The sequence below is a fragment of the Siphateles boraxobius genome, unplaced genomic scaffold, assembly GCF_051911475.1.
Source record: "Siphateles boraxobius isolate OS27281-9 unplaced genomic scaffold, OSU_SipBor_1 6, whole genome shotgun sequence".
Classification (NCBI taxonomy): domain Eukaryota; kingdom Metazoa; phylum Chordata; class Actinopteri; order Cypriniformes; family Leuciscidae; genus Siphateles; species Siphateles boraxobius.
Genome location: NW_027509186.1, coordinates 22,629,363 through 22,653,902, shown reverse-complemented (window position 1 = coordinate 22,653,902; position 24,540 = coordinate 22,629,363). Strand labels below are relative to the sequence as shown.

General features: G+C 37.4%; 1 protein-coding gene across 2 annotated transcripts in view; it reads left to right on the top strand.

Moving 5' to 3' along the window:
- The window catches only part of nova2 (NOVA alternative splicing regulator 2), a 49,832-nt gene that overhangs the window by 5,108 nt on the left and 20,184 nt on the right, over nt 1-24,540 (top strand). The window contains exons 3-4 of one of the 2 annotated variants that reach the window (XM_077208231.1): nt 826-888; nt 4,610-4,753. In XM_077208231.1, coding sequence (XP_077064346.1) covers nt 826-888; nt 4,610-4,753 — 207 coding nt within the window. The remainder of the gene's footprint in view (nt 1-825; nt 889-4,609; nt 4,754-24,540) is intronic. The other variant, XM_077208232.1, reaches the window with a different exon arrangement.

Genomic DNA, 24,540 nt, shown 5'->3' with positions numbered 1-24,540 from the left:
AGGCACTTAAAATGAAAGTGAAGTAAATTTAAAAGCAGAAACATGAAGCTTAATATAAAAGCACTTACATGAGTTCTTGTTTATCTTCATTTTTACAGTTATTTTAGGGCTTTAGACATTTCATGGAAACTAAGTTGAAAAATTGGAAATAACTGTACACAGAGAAGTTTAGTTAGGTTTTTTTTTTCTACACTAAAATCATGTTAGTACGCATAGTGTTTTGTGGCTATTCCAGGGGTGGCGAACATCGGTCCTGGAGAGCCACTGTCCTGCAGAGTTTTGCTTCATCCCTAATCAAACACACTTGAACGAGCTGATCAAGGTCTGAAGGGTTACTAGAATGCTACAAGCAGGGGAATTTTTATCAGCGTTGTAGCAAAACTCTGCAGGACTGTTGCTCTCCAGGACTGACGAGATTGGCCCTCTTTACTAATTTGTTTCTTTAAAAGAAAATTAGGACTAAGTTAATTCATTCATTTTTGTGGTAATCAACATTATGCCACAAGCTCTGTTTTAAACCTGGAATAATCTTTGAATTTACAGTGCCATTCAATGTAGAACAATTCAATGCCATTGAACATTGTTATCAGGTCATGTTTAATTTAAAATAATTGTGAAAATAATTGGAGACCAAGAAGTTATTATTATAAAGTTCATGATTAGAGCATCTTGTATATTTATCCATGACGTCAACATTCACAATCACAAATTAGAGCAGGAGGTTTTAAGGTAGACTCTGTCATTGATTCTGTCATGTTTCACTTTGTTTTGTTTTTCTATCTGACATTTCCTCAAAGATTAATTTTCTCATTCACATTCTTTTAGAGAGATGCAACCAACCGGCCATCCATGATCCTCCATTTTCATCAGATTTTGTCGGATTTCACGGTAATGTTTAATTTTCTGCCCAAATTACGTACAGATCTTGTTATCTGCAAACCAGAGTCTACCTTTAACTCTATAATGTTTCTTTCTTTATTTTTTTTTTCACTGCATAACCGCCACAATGCTTTGTAATATTTTGCTGCTCATAATTAAAGTAAAATATGTAACCTTTAAAACAGCCTAATATTGTTATGAAAATGTGATGCTTGACATAATATCTTGTGTCTAATGTGTTACATTAATTAGAGTAGATAATGTCAATTATAGCCGGTCTGGATGCATCCGTGATCCAATTTATGACAGACTTTTGTTAGATGCTTTTTGAAGAGAGAATACTTATGTATGCATGATACACATTATTTATGAACCCCACGCCATATTAATCAAGGTTAAATTTAGACTCATCCAAATCAAAAGGAGGACAGTCTTAGCTCTATGAGAAATCTGGGTCATTGCAGAAAAGCATGTATCTGTAGTGTTCTGTAGACACAGTTTGAACCGCCTATTCATAATGTGTGAAAACAACAGCAATTTTTAGTACATGAGTGAAAAATATGGACTTGTCATTTAGAGCCGTTCATGAGCCTAGTTCTGAGTACATTTATTTATGTCGCAGTAAACCTCCATTATTCCCTTGTTGTTTATGTAACTCATAATCTGGTGGCATCCAGCACTAGTGTGGCTAAATATGAGACTATACTTCTTTAGGTAGAGATCCGCTTCATTGCACATCCAGATCCATTGGCATGTGATTCTAACAAGATTATCTCAAGACGATTGTTCAAATCATCCCATTGCCTACTGTTAACTTAAAGGGATAGTTCACCCATAGATAAAAGAAAATTCTGACATCATTTACTCAGCCTCATGTCGTTCCAATCCTGTATGACATATTTTCTTCAATGAAACACAAAATGTGATGTTTTGAAGAATTTCCAGGCCACTATGTTAAATATAATAAAAGTAAATGAGGACTGTGATTGTCAAGTTCCAAAATGACAAAAAAGCACCATGAAAGTATCATAAAAGTGGTCCATATAACTTGTGCACTATCTTTGAAGTCTTCTGAAGTCATAAAAGCTTTGTATGAGAAACAGACATTAAGTCATTATTCATTGAAAATGGATTTTGCTTGTTTAAATTATGTCAGAATCGTTAAGAATCATTGTCAAAGACAAATATTTTCAATTAATCGGTAGATCAAGTTCACAAAACCATTCTGAGTGATTCATTCACGAATCAGATTCGAATTCAGTTCTTTAGTTCAATTCACTGAATCACTGATGCAGCCTCATCGATTACCAGCTCAGTGGAGGCGTCAACTGTCAGTGAATTACAAATTCAATTTCAGTCCGTTCGCCACACGAACCTGCACACAAATCATATGGACTACTTTTATAGTGCATCTTTTTTCAAGCTCGATATATCTCCGGTCCCCATTCATTGTAATTTACATGAAAAAGAAAGATCAGTACATTGTTCAAATTTACTCCATTGTGTTCCATGAAATAAAAAATAAAAAATCATTTACGGGGTCCCGCACATGACATATGAGTAAAGTTTTTTTTTTTAAATGAATTAATAAATCGTGGGAATTAATTCTTAATTCGTGGCCATGATATACATCTATATATTTGTCCACATTTCATGTGCATGGCTCCGTAATTAGGTGAGTAAATAATGACAGAATTTTTATTTTTGCCTGAACTGTCTCTTTAACCAAACAAATCAAAATCTATAACTAAAACAAATCTCCTGTACTAATACTAATCCTCTCTATGATTTCCAGCTCAAAACTATCTTATCTGTGACGTCCATCTTGTTAACAGAACACCTACTCTTCTCTTAATTTGGCTCACACGTAACTACAGACATGTTGTCATTACTTTGTCAGTGATGCGGTTAAGTCGGGCCTTCGACCAAAGCATGCCACGCATCCCTGCCGTCGTTGCTGTTGTTAGCTTGTTTGCTTGTCCAGCTGCACTCTGAGATTAATACTCCATAGTCTATATAACTTTTACCCAATCATCAGTATTAGGCTGCAACTGCATGTAGTTTAGCCTAGCCATCAGCCTAGCTTGACAAGATAAACTGCTTCTCCAGAATAACAATCTAATCTAAAGCGGCCGTCTTCTGGGAGCCGACACAGATTAATTGTGGTGGAATATTAAGCGCATACCCAAGCGACCCAGGCAGAGGGATACAATGTCATGTTAAAGTCACGGTGTAGGGACCATGTACTGTGCTTCTGCTGACCTGGATATGCTGCATCCAGGTAGAGCCCAACAATAGATGAAGCGCTTAACTGCCCCACCGCTGCTCCACTTTCAAGAAAACCTTCGCTGACCTTCCTCTAGAGGGAAGGGAAATCAGGATGTCTTGTGCTATATTTTATTGTGCCATGCTCTTCACTTGCTATAAATAGCTACTTTTACACATTACAATGTCTACATTGAAATCTACTAAATCGTTGAGTCTACTAATACGTCTTTTGAAATTCACCCTCTGTTGCATTTATTTTGATTGACATGTTTAACAAAATGTACCCTCATCCCTTTCCTAACTTGCATAACTTTTAATGTTCTTGTACCTGCACTGGAGTTTTTGTTCTGCGTTTGACTGTTAGCAGCCCTGCTTAACTTAAGCATTAATACTTGTGGTTCAGCTTTAATTACAACCCGTTAAGTCCACTTATCTTATTATAGTAGTCTTGTAGTTCTTTCCTGGTCTAGTATTTCAGCTTGACTTTTATTTATAGCTACCTTGTCTGATTGCCACTTAGGCAAGATGTGCTTTTTCTCATAAGTCAGGCATTAAAGTGTCTAGCAAAAATGTGAATCTGCTCTCTGCAGCCGTATTTTATCTCCATTAAGTCTTCACTTCAGTTTGCCAACTTGGTAATTGTTGGATATTTCTGATCAGCATATGGTAAAGCTTTATGTCATATTTTATTTTTTTCAGATAACAATTCGATGCTTTAGGCCATAGGAAATAAAGCTATTTAAAAATTCACTACCAGCTAAATGTCAGAATAATAACAGTAAAGTCATTAAATCTATGATGTAGCACAAATGGAAGCATGTGAATTATGTAGTGGCCAAAAAAAAAAAAAAAAAAATCAAAACGATCTTATTTTAGCTTCTTTAAAGTAGCCACCCTTTGCATAGATTACAGCTCTGCACACTCTGGGCATTCAACCAAATTCATGAAGTGCCACCTGGGTTGCTTTTTAAACTGTATATATTATTAAAGAAGTTCCCATGTATCCCAGGCACTTGTTGACGGCCTTTCCCTTCACTCTCCCTGCTAAAATTCATCCATTAAAAAAAGTCATTAAAATATTAGGTTGTAATTTATATTTGTCTACAAAACTGATTGCATGGATTTTGTAAATCTCAAATTTAAAAGTAAATGTCAGATTACATTAAAAAGTTTAAATCCATTGCAAATATTTATTATTATTGTAAATGTCAGATTAATGTTTAAAAAATGCTAAAATCTATTGCAAATATTTATTATTATTATTATTATTAGTATTAGTAGTAGTAGTAGTATTAAGTATTGTTAATGTTAGATTACAGTATATGGTTTTATATATGTTTTTAAAATCTGTTGCAAATTTATATTTGTTTGTTTTGTATACTTGTTTGTTTATTATTATTGTACATGCCAGATTTTGGTTATCTTTTGCGGAGTTAATTTTTTTCTCTTTCTCTTTTTCCAGAGGAAGGCGAATATTTCTTAAAGGTGCTGATTCCAAGCTACGCTGCAGGCTCCATCATTGGCAAGGGTGGTCAGACTATTGTCCAGCTACAGAAAGAGACAGGGGCCACCATCAAGCTGTCCAAATCCAAAGACTTCTACCCAGGTAAGTCTCCTAATTCCAGAAAGCCTTGAAGGGAACCCTCATCAACCTCCTCTTATTTACTGCTCTACTCTACCATCCAGTCATTAAACAGTACACATTTTAAAGCACCTGGATTGCTTTATATCTTAATTAATCTATGCTATTAGTCTATGCTAATACATTACCAAAGGTACCTCGTTCCCAAAGTCTCTGCGACTTGTGCTTAATGAGAATCATATGGGGCGCTGTCACCTTTAGGCTTGCGGCCACACCATATGGCCTTTATCAGAGCTCAGGTTGCACATAGTGCCAGATCAAGTGAGGACAATGAGCTGAGAGACTCAGTATGAAGTTCAGTGCTCAAATGAATGCCGATACATTGTTTGAACACTCCTTTTCTAGCACTATTAATATTTAGAGAGAAGAAGAGAGATGTTTTGTGTCTGTGTGTGTTGGAATTCTTTCAGATGTTTTTAGGGATAGGGTGACAGAAGAAACGAGAAGTGGTGGGGGGCTTCTGGGCTCTTAGTTAAAAGGGCTTTGTGCGATTTGCTCTTCCTCCCATCGTTGGCATGTCCAACAGGGCACCTCTGTCCCTTTTCCCTTGGGATGCAAAGCACAGAGCAATGGCCAGCCATGGCAGATGCCAAATGCAAGAAACCTCCTACCCCCCCCTATTTTTTTTCATTGGTTTTGGCAACCTTGAGTGCTCCAATGTCTAGAGCGGGGAGTTGTGATGGCTACTGAATTAAGGGAGAGGAACGTAGGCGAGAAGTTGCCGGTGCTGTTCTAGGTTGTTTGAGTGCTTAATGGGGGGGGGGGGGGGAGTTCTTCCTCTCCAGTGAAGGGGGCATCTGTATGGAAATTAGCTTGAGCTTTTCCTTGGGTGCGAGTCAAAAGATCCACCTGCTGTGCTGCTCTCAGGGTGGGGAAGGAGGGAACTCTATCTCTTTTCAAGAGAGAAGTGTCCGGTATAACTAAATCTCTAAACTGTTTTAGTAAGCACATCACATCTCTGAAGACATCATCTGTGATAGAAGCCGCACTGGCATTTAATTTTGGACAAAATAGCGCTGGCCAGAGACATCCATTATATGGTCAAAATATATATATTTTTGTGTTCCATTGAGGAAAGAAAATCATTCAGGTTTGGAACAACGTGATGGTGAACAAATGATGACAGAATTCATTTTTTTTGGTAAATTACCAATTTGAATGATGTTACGCTAAATGTATTATGTTGTCATTTTATTAAATAGCATGCAAATTTAGGCAAATGCATGAACGAAATGTTAGACTAGGTATCCACTACTTAAAAGGATAGTTCACACAACAATGAAAATTCAGTCATTTACTTAGCCTTATTTTCATCCCAACCTGTATGACTTTCTTTTTTCTGTGGAACATTGAAAGATATATTTTATTAAAATTTGTCCATACAAAAAAACATCAATGATATTTTGGACCCTACTGGCCTTCATTGTATGGAGAAAAACAGTTAAAAACATTCCTCAAAATATGTTCTTTTGTTATCCACAGAAAAAAAAGTCATACAGGTTACAGAAAAAACAGCATGAGGGTCAACAAATGATCACAGAATTTTACTTTTTGGGTAAATTGCTCAAAAAATACTTTGAATTTAAAGGCTTATGTTCCACAAACATTTGCATGAAAAAAAACTGCTCTAAAAGTCACATTTTAACGCACAAGACTCGCTCGTTTTTTCTCACAGCATTTTCAGATATGAGTCTAGAGAGTTGCATCATCCTTTTTTCCTTTATGATTGGCCAGCGCTCTTCCTCTCAGGTTTCCTGACTGTGTGTGTACACTCTGACTTTTCCTTGTTCAAGTCACTGATCCCCATCCAGCCTCTGTCCCTTTCAGCAGTATGTAGCACAATATTAAAGCTCGCTCCTAATCTTGCACCGTGATTGCAGTTTTCAGTGTTTAATACCCAGAGAGCCATGCTGCCCTCCCCCACACATTATCAACATTACTGATTTCGCTGCTGTGTAATCTGCTTAAGACCTAAGCTTTGTGGCCAAAAGATGAAAAGCCGCAATATTACAAATCTAGGAGTAGAAATTAGATTTCTGTGTGTTTATATTATTTGTTTTTGCTCCCTTTCTTCAGCCTCTTTCACTCACATTTTTATTTACGATGACCTTAGTGTTGCTAAGCTGAGCCATCTTGTGAAAAAGAAGTAAACTTTAGCATTCTTTTATAAAGAGTACTTAGTACGGATATAATGTACTTTAAAATAATTTACCCAAGTGAAAACTGAATGTAATGTTTACAGACATACAGTCATAATTATTTTTGAAATAATTGTCTTTGAAATATGGTTAAAGTGTACTGCCAAGTATTCATAGTAAACTAAAATACACTGTAGTGTAGTCATGTATTTTTTGTTATAAACAATTTGTTTAAAGATGTTGCTGCCTAGTAAATTTAAAATTTTTACTTTAAATGTAATATTAAATAACACACTACAATTAAAATTAAAATCATGTACTTTACGTGTGTTTTAGTATGTTATTCAACGGATAAAAATCAGTGCACTTTAAAGTACGATAAAAGATTATTAAAACAATGTACTTTAGAGTAAATCTTTTAATTTGACATCTTTACAAAGTATAATTAATATTTATTATTTGCAAGGACGTACTGGGCATTTATGTTTTTTGGATGGTGTTTCTACAATGTTTCATGTAAATACCATATCAAAGTGCCTAGTAATTATCATCACTGCGTATACCACCACAGAATGTTTTTTGTAAGAGATTGCTAACACTTAAGATTTATGAAAGAGTTAGCCTTTATTTCTACTAAATTAGAAAATGTTAGCAAGTAATTATGTGACTTGTTTGTGTCTTGGATTCGGCCTGTGGAAGTCGGATAAACTTAAAAAATTCACACTCGAGGAGTGTTATGTTTTCAAGGTGAAGTTGCTAGTTGTTCAGTATTCTACTTGAAATTGTCAACTCCTAAAATGTCAATAGGCCTATGTCTTAAAGCTTGCACGTTCTAATTAATGATTCAACACATTTCGGTGCTTAATAACAGTCAGTTAATCAGTCTGTCTGTAAACTCCATTAGTGTTATGTGCTAGCCTACATGCTAATTATCTTTAGCATGTAAAAGAGCCATTGTCAGAGAGGCGGCGGGATAGTCGGCATCTGGGTTGTGGAGGAGAGACGAGGTACCCTTAATCCCTGTGGCTTTGTTTTCTTTTTCAGGCATGTGACGTCATCTTCTGTGGCCGCTAGCCCTCAGTGCCAGCCAGTGCCTGAGACTCACACAGTCAAACCGTCTTATACAAAAGAGCCTTGCTTTCCAGAGCCAGTTTGACCAGAGTCTCATCATAGACAGAGCGATATAAAGAGAAACACTTAGCGAGGGGGATGATGGGAGTGATGGCTGCAGACAGTGATCTTGAAAATGATGAAGATGCTAGGACATCAAAGTACATTTGTGATATAATTAGCATGTTGCCCACTTAGCCTGCTGACGCTTCCAATTAGGTATGACTAGACCTTTTTCAGTGATCATCAGGAAGATCTTTAGAATGTGACTTCTTTCTTTCTTTCTTTCTTTCTTTCTTTCTTTCATTTAAACTTCGTCATAACAAACATAATAGTACAAACATATTTAAATACAAGACATACAACTAACTGCATTTAATATATATGAAAATTCTAACACACTTTTATTAAATTGCACATTATAATGAAGTGCCCGAAAAGTATATTCTTTAAGGTATGTTATTTAAGTACTCTTTCTAGAAAAAGCTAATGTGTAGATCTTTTTCACAAAGGTATCTTCCTGGTTACCCCCTCTCTTTCATTTCTCTTTCCTCTTGGGTGTTGTACTTTTGCTTCTGTAATGTGCGGCTTTTCCGTCAGATGTAATAAAAAACCTCAGAGGGACTTGCCATTAATAGAAAACTGCAAATTTATTCCATGGATCAATTTTTGCATCATGGGAGTGGTGCCGTGTCCTTTATCTCCAGCCCTCCCCCTCCGTCGGCCAACATCTCTAGTGGATCTCTATGAGGCTTAGTATAAATACTATTGATCGATCCTTGCACTGCAAATAGACAGGATAAAGGATAAAATTCACCATGAGAACTGAAGAGAATAGCAGGTGCCTTCCCTTCAATTTTGAAAAGCCAATCTCCTTCCACCCAGGAAGTACACTGACTAAATCATTTTGATAATTTTCACCTCGATTCAATAGCGCCGAGAGGGGATGTGAGTAACAGAACATTAAAGTGCGATCTTTCGCATTACTGGTTCAGAAACACTGAGGCTTACCTGCAGACCCACACTTAAAAAAATGAAAACCCTGTCATTATTTACCTACCCTCATGTCATTCCAAACCTGTATGATGTTCTTTCCTCTGAGGAACACAAAAAAAGATAATTGAATGAACATTGGGAAGTAAAAAAAACCTATTGACTTTGATTTTATGGACAAAAAACACAGATACGTTCTTGAAAATATCTTCTTTTGTGTTCCACAGAAGAAAGGCAGTCATATAGCTTACCGATATTTTTACCACATTTTTATCACATTGGCCAATACATTTGTATGTATGAACTGAGACTTTTATTTTGACAGAGCTAATAAGATGCACAGGATTCTCCATTCTCCGTCTTCATTAGTTTACTAGAATAAAGAAGTTACTATCTAAAATGTAAATCTTATCTATTTTATTGAGTTTAAAAAAAAATATCAAAATATTCATTTTCAAATGATTTCTAATTTTGTAAATATAATGTAAAATAAATATACATTTAGTTGCAGCATTTGTTATTTACTATCTTTATATTTAATCATGTGATATCATATATATCGGATGGCCGATATGATATAGATCATATCGTATCATATCGGCATATTACTTAAAAAACCCATATTGGTTGATTAATACTGATATTAATATACAGGTTTGGGACAACATGACAGAATTTTTATTTTTGGGAAACTATTACTTTAATCTTTCTTTTTTCTTCTGAATTTCAGCACCAATTTAGACTCATTGACTGCTGAATTGACTTAAACTTTGTTTAAAATATGTTAGAATGATCAAATCAGTCAAAATATATGAAAGAAATACACACAGCTTTCTGAATATTGTTCGATTCAGATCCTCCAACGGGCAGCGTTTGCATATGGTCCTGCTCGTCCGGAACCAGTATTTCGCATAGTGCTTGTTATAATACACATTCTCATCATGCAACATGTTTGGATTGTTTTTAATAGTCTCTCATGGAAACTGTAAAAACAAATGAGCTGATGTCAGTCCTAGAAACTGAAGCCAGTTATGAGATAATGGTAAACCATTTTGTAGATCTGAGAGCCTTTAATCCAGCATTCCTGTAGTTCTGAGCGGCGTTCCCTGTCTGTCATCCCTCAGACTGTGCATCATTAGACCAGGCACCGAGTGGGCGAGAGCTTATGGGCACAAAGCTTAGGACCTCAATAACAGTCCCATGCTTGGGCGATGTGCAGAATATTGGATTCTGACAAGGAGGATCTTGGATTTGAGAGCCAAAAATATTCCTCCAAATGTTTGACCCATCTGTTAGTCCTTCCCATGGTCTATATAATAACCTCTGACACTGAGCTTACCGCCTGACACTCCTGTCATCTCTCATATTAGACTCGAAGTGTTTGTGTCTCTGTCAGAGAATTTCAAGGGATTTGATATATTTATGACGGTGCAGTTATGTCTGGTCCCTGCGAAACACTAGGACAAAAAGATGCAGACATGGAAAGAAGTTGAGAGGGGAATGACAGTGAAGGGGGAGGAGTGATTGAATATCTAATTGTTTGAATGATCAATGATGGGTCTAAACTGTGTAGGACAAAGAGTGGTAGGCCACTCATAATGACAATAGAAGCTTTTGACATTGTTGACGACACAGCTCCTCAAGTGTGGGGGGAGGTGCAGGCGCAGGCTGGTCTCCCATCTGGCTGAGGAGGTGTTAGTGTGTGTGTGTGTGTGTGTGTGTGTGTGATGATGCAGAGACAAAAAAACAAGAGTGAATAGGAGACTGGCAAAAGTGAGAGTGCTTTGCACCGTGTAAATCTCAGTTGACTGAATTTATTTAACACTATGTACATATAGCAGTTTTTAATTGCTGATTTTGAGATTAGCAGCATTATTATTGTTCAGAGCCTTAAATTGTATAATAAATGTTATTTATAGTATATATCCATGTAGTTTATTTATATATAAATATATTTATTAGATAATTATAATATAATATATAATTCATTTCAGAATACAAATTATACTTTATATTACTCAACATATAATTGCCATAAAATAAATGATTATGCATACATCAGCATCTTATCAGAAATCGACCAGCAAGCTCTTTAGATATCCGTCTCTGAAAACTGACTAATGCTGTGAAATAAATAATTATCAATCATAATGAGTAGCAAATATCTGTTAACTCATAGTAGTGGTAGTAGTTGTATCGAACAAGTCCCTTTTTATGTAGAAATGCATCCAGGGTGTCAGTGGGAGTCCTGTGACGTGTTACATAAGTGGGCCTGTCTCTGTGCTTTTGTCTGAGTCTGTCAGTGGTGTAGAGATGATGAATGTGTCAGTGGGAGACAGCCATCCTCTTCTCTCGCTGCGTTCACTCTGTCATCTGCTGCACATTTTATGATGAGCTCATCAGTAAAAACCAACCCCCCACGCTCAAAGCTCAGCAAAGCAGGAGCTTAACAGATTTTATCTATATGCATGGATATTTACATACTTTTGCTGAGATAAGCTTACGTGCAACTTTTGGTAAAAGTGAGTCGCTCGTGAATAAAATAATTTATAAATGTAAAGTAAATGTATATCAATTTGGATAAGTGGATATATTTTTTGGCACGAGTACAGGAATTGATTTAATGATGTAAATTTTCATTTGTTTTCTTAAATTTGTAATACTTTCATTTTTTTAATACCATCCATTTTTTTTTGCTTTACATTGGTAAACAAGTCCCTCCTTTGTTATTGTAAACAAAAGTTTTAAATTATTCAAATAAATTATAAACGATCTTAAAACAGCAGATTTTCCATCCTTGTCTAGATTGTGAGTCTCATGTCTTATAGCTGTACGCAAGGTGCACAGGATCTGTCCACGAAGGTGGGACCTCTCCTGGGGTTTGGTGCAGAGCTGACGGGGCCAACACACCCCATCCCCCTTTGTCACAGACACGCCCTCCTCCCTACGGGTTCTCACTCCCCCCTTAGAGACAAAGCATGCTTTGTTAGTCTCTACACTTGGTTGCCTCAGAAATGGGAATTAAAGTGACGGCTCTAGAGGCAAGAGGTTCCCCTCCACCATCATCATTATAGCCGTCTTTCTCTGTTTCCCAGCTACAGCAGGCAGGTAGACAGGCGACAAAGATGTCTCTCGCTTCTCTGCTGATGTTTGCCTCTGGGCTTAGGGCGAGACAGATGCGTGGTCTGAGAGAGAGAGAGTCAGCCGCAGTAAGGATGGATGCTCATGCAGTCCAGTCACGTAGAGAGGCCTTAGACTCCGACAGCCAATCGCATAATGGCATGGCCTCCATTTTAAAGTTCCCGCGAAGGAAAAAAAGCGGTGGCAGATGTCCTGCTGCTCTCACTGGCCGATTAAAGCGTAACGCAAACACCAACCATACCTTCTGATTTTAATCATTTTTGTTGTAGCATTGATATATATATATAGTAAATGTTATGTAAAAGATATATTAAATAAACAGAAAATGAAATTGAAAATTGAAATTTACTTGACCAAAAATACTATATTCAACAAGGTTCTCGTTAGATTTCTGAACTAAAATAAAATAGATATTCTCAAAATTGCCAGTAAAATAATTATAAATATGCAAATAATTTTGAGTAACATTTAGATTAATATATCATTAATAATAAAAAAATATTCTGACTCTTAATCAACAGTATTATTATTCAGAAGCAATCTTTAATTAAAATTCAAACATCACCATGTTAATAAAGCCATTTGATTAATAATCATTTTTTTCACTGAAGCACAATCAAAAGACACAAAAGCCTCCAGCACATTTTTTTAATCGTAGATCCACCATCATGACACCTGGCTTGCCCTCCCGTTGCATAATGAGGTTATAAGTGCAAAATCATTTAATGCCTGTGTCCTGCATTTGGGGCAATTTAGCATTTGTGCTGAGACATTTGGGGCTTAAATAAGAAAAGCCCCTTACATAAGATTAGGACAATGGAAAGCTGCATTGTGTAGAATAGGGGGGCACCTTTCCTCTAAAACGGAAGGTGGTGAGGGATGACAAAGAAGAGTATTGAGTGTTGGCGGTGGGTTTCTTTTTGGAGCAGATCCAGCCTCTTCGCAGAGGGGACAAAGCTCCCCCTCTGTGCCTCAACAGAGCCTCTAAAGGCACTGAGTTCCGCAGCTGCCTCCCGCTCCGCCCATTTGCCTCCCAAAATCTCTAATCCCCACTGAATGACCCCCCAAACTCCCTTTCCCTCTCTCATACACTCACTACCACCTTGAGCCCACCAGACTAGTGATTCATTTCTCCTTCGTCCCCCGTCAGCTGTCCAAACGTTCCCTTCAACACAGCGGCTGTATGCTCGTATTAATTGCACCAGATCGGCCACGGCTAATTATCTTTGACCCCGTTAGCCTTGTAGAAGTAGTGTGTGTCTATGCGTCAACTATGGGTTAGAGAGTATACAATTGGGAATTTGCATGCGCAGATATCTAAATGCAAGACTGCTGTTTGATATATGTCCAGAGATATTGTACAGCCTATTTGATCATCTTTGGCACTAAAGCATAGGTTGCTAGAGCTGTTTGTGGGTCAGCTGGGATCTGGGGAGAACAGTTGTTCCTCAAGGGGACCTCTTGAGATGGTCATGTGACCATGGTCTTCTAGAATTAATATAGCATGAGGACTGGGAGGGGTGCTGCCTATTGATCTCAACCAATTGTCACTTTGATTTGATACCTTTTGTTGTTTCTGAATATAAAGCTGTGCCTGTAATTTTTGCCATCAACAAAATCATAAAAAAGAAGTAAATCATATATAGTTATATAATTATATAGTTAAAATATTGAATATATATGAATGTATATTGTTTTATATAATACAATTCAAACTATATATGAATAAAGTATTTTACATATTAATATTATTTTATCATTGACAAGAAAAAAAGTATATATACAATTAAATATATTTTCCCTTTTTTTACTTTTGTCAATGATATATATATATAGATAGATAGATATTTATGTATATTTAAAATCAGTGACAAAAATATATATGCAAATGTATCAGTGTTTTTTTTTTCTTTTTTGTTGTTGTAATTTCTAGACTAGTCAAGTGAAACAAAGATGCAGATTATAGTTTGCTATTCTTGTTGCAACCAGGCTGTATGATGTTGCCTTTTCAGTCACATGAAACCTTCGACCGCAGACACAAAGGAGATTGCTAATTGCTATTTGCTGATTGCTAATTGCTATTTGCTTCTCAGCTATCGCCAAAGCCAAATGTTCCCCAAAACATTTAGTTGATGCACCACTTAGGCTTTCCCTAAAAAACTTCAAGCAAATAAGCATGGATTAAACGCATTAAAAAGATTTCTGTTTGTCTTTAACTACTAACCTCTCAGTTTTAAGGAAAAACTGGAAGCAGAGGAGAAGAACCACACGTGCACTGAAGACTTCACAATCAGTGCTTTCAACCTTCGTACCCACTGTTTCATCTCCCTTGCCCACGCAGGGCAGGTGCAGGCAAAGGGGGCAGCGTTTCAGAGCCTCCTTTGTCATGAAATGTTAGCACTTTACTGCACAGGGTTTTGCTGGCCAGTGCCAGGAGCTCTATGCCAAATTTCAGGAAGGAGGATGAAAGCCAAGTCAATTGTGAAGACACCCACACCCTTTAACCGAAGAAACAAGCGTAATGTTTCTGTGTTCCTAACGGGGAGCTTCTTCATTCGGAGTGGCGTTTGCTAACTCCTGAAAATCCCACAGCAGATCTTAATAATGGTTCTGGTTACATACGCATTTTGGCAGCCGCAGCTAAATGAAACTTCTCCTGACAGGCAGTGCTGATCACGTCCTTTTAGACATGAGCTGTAGGTTTACCTAAGGCGGCCTAAAATGGCTTTGGAGCTGAATCCTAATTGTACAGCAAGTAAAGTAACCCTCGGTTGTGTCTGTAGAGCTGCACTAGCTGACTGCTGTAGTGGAGACCTGAGGCAGTGTCATGATTGTCTGTGCTGCAGGGTTGTGTATTGTTCACAATTAATTTGAGAATGTCTTTTAAATTCTTGTTTACTTTGAATTGAAATTTGAATTGACTTTTAATTGAGGTAGCAAACAGGATGCACAATTGCAGTTCGAATCCAAATGTAAGGAAGTAGATTTAAAAAGAACTGAAATTGAAAGAAATTCATATAACAAATTTTTAAGGAGAAATGCAAAATGAGACAATTGGGATAAATATCAATTTTGAACTGAAATAGAGTGCAACAGCTGGGTTCCGGAAGTAAAAATGCCATTATTTTTTTCCAAAGGGGAATCGATATTTTACTATAACTTTTAAACTATTAAAGACAGACCCACTATGAGTTACGAGGTTGATAATCGACGTACGCTTTTGTTGAAGTCATGTATTGTTGAAATAATTGTTTTTACAGCTGGCATCCTGGTGAGAAACTACATAACCCATGTTTCTGCAAAGAAATCTCTTCCAATCAGAGAATAGATCAAATCACACCAAGGCTAGATCAGAAATCGCTTACTTATATAGTAGGTGAAAAACAGTATATGATAAAACAAGGATGTCCGAATTCACAGTACTCACAACAGAGTTGGCAGAAAGTACCCGGATGATCTGCTTCTTCAAGTCAGTAAATATATATATATATATATATATATATATATAGGAATATTTTGCAATAAATGTTAAGTATATTGTTTCTATAAATTAACAGTTTTATATTTATCCATCATTTTTTATTTGATTGTCATTTGCAATGCTTCATGGGATTATAGTTCTTTCCCTCATTTAAGGTGTTAAATACACATTCTTGTACCTTTGTCTCTTCAATTACTTTTTTGCTTAAAATCAAAGTTTGTTGTGTTGCGATTAGGGTTGTAACGGTATGAGATTTTCACGGTATGATAATAGTCTCAGAAAATATCACGGTTTCACGGTTTACGGTATTAAACAATGATTATTATTATCAGCTGCAATGAACCTTAAATTAATGAAAACTGATAGGGTTTTTTGGTTGAACATATGGTTTATTAAAACAAACTTTTTTAATCTACCTTTTGAAAAAATAAGAAAGAAAAAATAAAGCTGCAGATCTCCCATTTGAACAAACATGTTTGATCAATTGAATTAATAAAATTCTTAATTTATTAATTATTATTTAAGATAATTTTTATTTTGACAGGTTGTACTGAACTCCTATGAGTTTCAGTCAGAGTGTATTTGACAATGATTATTTTCAACAAAATTATGAAATGCTCATTTAGTTCTCTCAGAGCAGCTCTGGATATGTTCGTGTTCACGTCCTTATATAGTGAGTGAGACGGCAGACGCTTTAAACACCATGAGCGTCCCACATACTTGAGTATATACTAGGTGAAACGGTGCTGCTCATTCACACAGACACGCTGAACAAGCAGAATATAGATCTACAGTTTTTTGCGCTGTTTAATAGACACACTCATATAGCGATTTTATTTATTGCACAGCTATATTTTAGATTTATTCATCCATCTATCAAATCGCGCATTTTACGTGACATCTGCGTTATATTGTAAATTCCCTCAGCAACACGTAAATAATATGGACTTAAGTTATAAATGGAACTTTATCTGCAGGGAGGGAAGGTGTTCGCGAATATGGGAGAACATATTTGACATATTTCCTCATTTTGCAGCCACTCTTCGTCCATATTTCTGGACACAACTGGATATCAATCTTCAAGGAAAAACCCACGTTCGTTTTTCGGATACCCAAAGTATACCCACACTGCAGATTTTAACTTTTTTTCCGAAGAATTCACAGCCTCAGTCTCAGACATTTTCTCCAGTGCACATGTATAGGTGGAGTAGTCAAGTGGAAATAAGTTGCATATGCGCATTTGAGATCTGCTTTAATTTTTTTTCCAAAACCGTGGATAAGCAAATGTTCACGATATGATAATCGTACAAGTCAATATCGCGATAAACCGCCATACCGGTATACCGTTACAACCCTAGTTGCGATTCACCTCGTAACTGGAAGGTTTGGTTCACGACCTTATGTCCTTAACAAAGATTTTTTTCTAAATCCCTATGGGGAAATGTAATGTAAAGAATACCGGAACTGTTCTGTTCTGGAACTGTTCTGTTCTCTTCTGGTCATTCCAGGTCAAATTTCAGTTCAACGTCTTGTGCGGTGTAGCCAATTCAATTCATTTTTAGACTTTGATTTGAAAAGGAGCCAATTCTTCAATTCAACCCAACCGACATTTGAGAAGTGATGTGGCTGCTTCTTGGACCGCCAGCTCTGTATTACACAAACGCCTTCTGTCGGCACATCTGCATGCACATGCGAGATCCATTCATATGTTGGCAATTGCATTCAGTGCATGTTAATTTCAAGCACTCTGTATTTCTGTGCGCCTGTCAGTAAATTCTCATGGTGCTGAGAGTCTTAAAAGGTGGTGGGGGTTTCTCATTTTCAGGTTGACTTCTCCGGCCTTGCTTGGCTCCTCAACCCCATTGCCTCACTTGAATTCCAGCTGTACGAAATGAGGAACAGATTGTGTGCATGATGTAAAGCGACTGGCATTCTCCCGTTGCTATGGATAAGGTCAACTGTTGAGTAAACTCAAGCAGATTAATACACATTATGAAAATTAGAAAACTGAAAACATGGCACTGAAGAATAAAAACAGAAAGCTCTTCTAGTGGTCTCTTGTAGCAGACAAAAAAATAAATAAAAGAAGTTAGTGGTAAAGGGTTGCGATAAGGAGTGGGCTGGAAACTGAATCTTGGCTCATAGTTCGGAGACACTGAAAGCGCTGATAAAGAAGCAGAGCAGAAAGCTGGCCCTGGACCTTCAGGCCTCGGCAGCTCAATCGGCTCGGAAGAGATGACTCACAGGCCAGTGGAAGAGGCCCAGACCGGAGAGGACTCATAGCAATTAGCAGTGCTTTGACATAAAAGCGTTGGGGGAATGAGGCAGCAGGTTTGGATGGTCTTGTTGTAGGTTGTATGGGGCAGCCATGCCAGCTGACTCGATCTGCCTATCGTTCAGGCGGGCAATGTTTAGACATCTTTGATGGACAGCAGGCAAGCCGAGACAGGTGCGTGTTGGGCTCCGAGCACTTGTGTGGAACCCAATACCTCCACAGGGAGATGCGCTCAACGAGTTGAGGACACAGAGTATGTGGACGGGAAAAGCATTTAAATGCAGATTTAAGAAGGAAGTGTTTTGAGAGTCGCAAACAGGCTATGCTACGTTAGCATTCTGATATTGTAATATTAATGCCACGTTTTCCTGATGCTCACCATAATCTTACTCTATCAGCTTTTCTAATAGGATTGTTCTGATGCCGTAAACTTAATCCTCCTCCACTCTCATTACCTTGCAGTACCTTGGTTATCAAAATAGGCTAATGTTGGTAGTGCACTGCTAAGAGTTTTTACTAAGATACTTGGTTAAAAATTCAACTAATTTTGCAAACAGAGCTCTCTTTGTTTGGTGCTTTCATATAGTCTCTCTTATATTATAAGGCACAGTGTTAATTTTCCAAGTAACAGTCCCAGTTACTCGTTAGCAGCATACAACTAGTTGGTTTTCCTTCCAACTTTTGTCCTTAGCTGATCACGTACATGATTATGGCAACATTGCAAATTTGAAATATTTGAAAGGCACAAAAATCTGTTAGTAGACAAAACAGAGGGACTGATGGACATTTACCAAGCGTCCCGAGAGTTTCGGGCCTGTTATGGGGCTAAATGGAATGTGATGACAAAAGCATTGTGACACAACCTCTCTATCATCTTGCTCAGTTTTCTCCTCTCTACAGCTTTCTTACAGCTTCATTATTCATTTTAAAGGAAGGAAAGAAGTAGAGCAGGGATCTTAATTGTGTCGTCCACATACTATGTACTGAATTATGGGGGCCAGTGGGTTACTCTTTTCTCTAGACCCTAATGTAGATGACCATCAGTCACTGTTTGAATCATTTGTGCAAGCCTGGAATTCACACCAGCTCCAGTTACCGGCCTTTAGAGATTGGAAATGCACTATGGATTACCAGGCAGTGTACATGTGTGAGTTTGTGCGTGATAAAATTCCTGCTATTATGGGTTAATTCAAGCACCTTTTGAAGTGAATTGATACATGGTGAAAAATGAAGAGTTGTTATGTAGGTGTGCGACAGGCAAACAGTGTATTACTGCATGCGCATGTTGACACGTGAGTCAGGCATTGTGCGCTGGTTAGTGTACATTCAGACGTGTTGGATCTGGCTGAGCAGTTTGGTTGCTCGTTACAATAAGTAAGCTGGACCAAAGTGCTAACTTAAAATCCACAAGATCCTCCTGAGGATAAATGGTTTTGATAAATCTTCAGAAAACACAGATCCAGATTTGTAATGGAGTCTCAGTCCCAGTGTTAAATGCACATGACAAGAAACAATTAAAATCCCTCTCAAGTGTGTGGAAGGTCTGACTGAAACCATAGTCTGTGTAACACTTGAAATCATTTCAGCAGTAAATTCATTGGCTGCAAAGCAGGGTCGGCTCTAACAAGGAGCAAACACTAAAGCATCTATGGATTTTACACCTTCTCTCCATTCCCCTGCAAGGCAAAGGCAACTGGTCTGTTTAAGCATCAGCAGTCGTAAATCAGGGGCTGTAACTCTTTCGAAAAAAGATCTGCTGAAAATACCTTTTGATATTTTTATTAGAAGACATAACTCATGCAGCTATCGATGATGCAAACGCCACATTCGTGAGTGTTAAGTGAGACGCTGCTCAGGCTAGTTTGTTAAACTTTTAGTTTGCGAGTTGCGAATCAGAATGTGAGGTATTCGTCCAGAAATAACATCACATTCTTATTTGACTTGAAGGTTTGTATGCAACAGATTTATGACAGTAAATAGTTGGTTGTGATCTTCAGTGCTTAGTTTTGCGAAATCTGAGTTTAAGAACCAAGTCACATAGGATTACAGACTGAAATGTCTTTTGAAACGACCCTTTTTGGCAGTCGTGTCTCTTTCTTTCTTCTGTCCCTTGAGATTAGCCATCTCCGAATGCAGTTCCCTCTTCAGAAATCTGCATAACACACCCGTGGAGTTGGCCTCGGTTGCCTCTCGAGTCATTTCCTCATCAACCGTGAGTCAGTGTCTAAGCTCATGGACCCAGTCTTTATTTTTATTCGTTTCATATGTGAAATGTAAGAAATATATACGGGAAGTCACTCGGTTACATTTTTTAAAGGAATTAGTAACATGAAATGGAAATTAATTATTCTGAATGATCACAAGATGTCATATATATATATATATATATATATATATATATATATATATATATATACGTAAGTATTTGCACACAAATGAAGATAATTCAAAGACATTACATAACATTACACATTTATTTTAGATGTTAATAGATAAACACTACCATTCAAAGGTTTGAGGTTAATCAAAAGTTGGGGATAGTATTGCTTTTTTGTTTTTTTTGGAAAGTACTTTTCCATTGTTACAAAATATATATATTTCAAAGAATTAAAAATTCTGTTCCAAAGCAGCACGACAGTTTTCAACAGTGATAATAATAATAAGAAATGTTTCTTGAGCATCAAATGAACATATTAGAATGATTTCTGAAGGATCATGTGACACTGAAGACTGGATTAATAATGCTGAAAATTCAACTTTGCCATCACAGGAATAAATTCCATTCTAAAATATAATTAAAATAAAGAATAGCTAGTTTTCAAGTTGTCATCAATTTCACAATATTAGAGTTTTGATCAAATAAACGCAGCCTTGGTGATCATAACATAACATTTAAAAAATCTTACCGACTCCAAATGCTTGAACAGTAATGTAGGTAGGTTACACATTTGTGAGTTTTTTCACAGATTTTTTTCAAATAATTTTTGTTGTTGTTTTTAATTATTTATGTTTTGCCATATGCTTTGTTTTTCAGCATCTCGCACTTGAGCACCACTTTGAAGAACGTGTCTAGAGATCCTTGCTCTCTCTTTTTTTTATTCTGTTCTATTCTTCCCAGCTGCTCTTAAATGCAAGAATGCATGCTGTGTATGACTCAAGAACATTACGGAGGATTTTCAAGCTTGTATTACTCCAATAATGAATTTTATGGAATGGACAGGGGGGCGTGACTAATTCATTTTTTATTACATTTCTTAAATTGAAAGCCCTAAATATATCACATCACATCTAAAATGCACAGATTACAACAGTTGAGGAAAATATCCTATTTTAAGCCAAAGTGGAAAAGCTTCCCAGAGCCTTTGAAACCGTGTTAGGCACCTGGCAGTAAAGTTTAGACACCCCCCCCCCCCCCCTTCCCATCTCCTACCTCTTTTTGCATTCTTCATCTTTCTTTTTAGAGAGTTTAGTTTCTCTGTGAGTAATGTTACCCCCACTTTCCTCTCTTTATTGGTGGATTGGACATATTGGATAAAGAATTTATTTTGCTTTCCCTTTAATCGCGTTCCCTTCCTCACTGTGTTTCTTTCTCACTCACTGCATGTTGTTTTGTCTCTTGCTCTCTCTTTGTCCTTCTGTGAGGTCTTGGAGGGGTGTGCAGGAAGGTCTTGAGAGGGTGAGAGAGAACATTAGGGAAAAGATGAGGACAGGATCTCAGCCCAGGCCAGGCATCTCTTCAGCTGTTTGCACGACATGGGCCCCGTGTCCATGGCGACGTCACTATAGATGTGGGGGGCTGGGGACGGCTTAGGTCAAACTGAGGAAAAGGGGTGGACAAACCCAGCACTTCTCAATAAGAGTGACATCACTGAAGAGGAATTCACTCTTTCTTCCAGGTCCTTTGTTATTCTTTGGAGACCCTTCTATCCTTCCTCTGCTGTTTAGAGAGGCTTGTTGCATTGGAAAGGCAAAGTCGAACTGATTCAAGTTCACTTAAAAATTAAAATTCTGTCATCGTTTACTCACCCTCGTGTTGTTCTAAATCTGTATAACTTGCTTGTTTCTGTGAAACAAAAGAAGATACATTGAAAAGATTATTTGTACATACAATGAAAGTCAATAGGGCACAATGTTGTTTTGGACTTTCATTATACGGACAAAAACAGTTGAAGAATTCTTCGAAATAACTTTTGTTGTGTTCCACAAAAAAAAAAAAAGAAAGTCATAAAGGTTTGGAACAAAGGTTTGTTGGGGGAACTATCCCTTTAAGAAGACTTGGAAAGTGAGATTGCCATCTGCCCCAGTGACTGCTGACATGGGTTAGTTTAGGCCCATAAAGAAACGTCTGGATTTGGAGCGTCCATCCAGCTTGACAGACTAAATAATACCGGTTCAAACAGCATAAAGAGATTTGAATGGAAACTCATTCCGAATCTCCAATCCCCATCTTTCTTCGTCCTTTTTACTATTCATGATTACAAAAGCACATGCAACACCCGGTCCTTTCTGTTTTAAAATAAAAACACATTACGTCATTAGCAGCTGCCCCACAATATTTTCAGGGTCTGCCAGTTGCTGTGGTGATGTGTCTTATGTCATATGTCTGGACTGGCCTCATCCCAAACATTCATGTAGTTATTAACATAATGGTGCACACTGACACCAACAGGACCCAGGTGTCCCCTGTTTTAATTTTCTCATCTCTGCAGTGAACACTTCATCTTGTAGTGGGTGCTCCATGCTAAAACAATGGCCCTTGTGCTCCTGTGGGACTCATACGTGGAGGCTGCAATCAGCCGCCCTTTGGGCGGACAGGAAAATACGAGTCACCGAGGAAGGGAGATGGCTAGTTTTTTTATTCCCCCCACTTCCCCAAGTCATTCTTCCTCTCGCTCTCGTTTTCTCCCCCGTTTTTTTCTTTCTTCTAACACCAAAGCCAGGAAACATCTGTAACCTCGTCCACAGGCAGGGCTGGATGTTCATGAAATCTCTAAGGGCCGCTGTTGGACTCTTTAGAGGGAGGCAATCAGGAAGCTTGACAAAATTTGCTCGTATTGAGATACGGCGTAGAGATGTTTCTTGGACAAGCCCATACTATGTATATTCTGAAAGATTCTCCATGTGTCCCGGCAGCTGGTCTCATTTGTCATGTGGTACGCAGAAGTTTAATTGGTTATTGAGCCTGCTGTGGGCATTTCTATAGGTTCAGAGCCCAATCTGAATCTTGTCAATCAATGGGTCAATCCGTCTAGCAGCTTTTGGTGTTGTGGGACTTGTGATCAGCATTTGTGATCTACATGACAGTGCACTATTCTTCCAGTGGACAAGCTCTCGGCATCTAGTTTAGGAAACATCTACCTGCTCATGAATTTTTGGTAACACTTTGGTTTACGGTCCAATTCTCACTATTAACTAGTTGCTTATTAGCATGCATATGACTAGGATATTGGCTGTTTATTAGTACTTATAAAGCACATATTAATGCCTTATTCCGCATGACCATATTCTACATCTCTGAAGCCTAATTAATTTTAATCACTTTTTATAATTTTGTCAAAAAACTTTTTTATTTTGATTATTTTGATAATCAAAAGCACAAATACTAGCACAAATAATCAAACATGATTATTTTGATTTATTATCATAACCATATATTTTTTATAATTTTGGAAACAAGGAATCAGACTACATGCAAACCTTTTTTTTTTTTAAACCTAAACCTAAAATTTTTTGGGGGGATTGATTATGGCGTCATTTTCTACAGTATGTAACAGCAAATTGCACCAATACTGATTCTCCATCCGTAGCAGCAGCAGCAGCAGAGATAAGAGGGCGTTCACACAGGACGCTTTCTCCTTTTCAAACAGCTAGACAGAGCTCGACACATTGTGACACATTTCTGCTAGACTATTTTTAACCTGACACACCTTAAAAACAACGTCTGGCTATAGACGTCTGTACATAGACCAACAAAATAATGCAGATCTATACGCCTCTTTCTGCTGTCCTTGGGTACACATAAGATTTATCTGTCTAGTACCAAAATATTCACCCTTGCTATGAGCCACCATGTTTTTGTTCTCTCTCAAAATAATTTGCAGGATCTCTGCATTACCTCACATACCTCACGTTTAATTGGCTCTTCTTTTTTTTAATGAGCTAACATTCCATTCCATATAGTAGGCTACATGTTAATGTTTTGTACATGCTCATGTGGTTTTGTTTAGTGGCCCTTATAGACTTGCATTGTCTGTTTTGAAGTCATGTTAGAGTTATTCTTTAGAAAAGTCTTCCATACACTCCATCATTCATGCAACTACAGAAAACAGGCCCCTCCTCTGTTTTACATGCTTTTGGGAAAAAGATTGGCATTCCTGTGAAGAAAGATAGGATAGCCCATGCAACAATAATAGTAATGATGTTCTCAGTAGCTAAATCACCAAAGAGGAGCTCCATCTAGCAACAAGAACAAGGAATGAATGACTCATCGACTTAACAACTGTATAAAAACAATTTAGTACAAGAGTGAACAGCCAAGTAGGCATTCCCTAGGCAACTATATAAAACACCTCCGCACTGCCCAATACCTTTTCTTAGTTTTAATTCTTGGTCT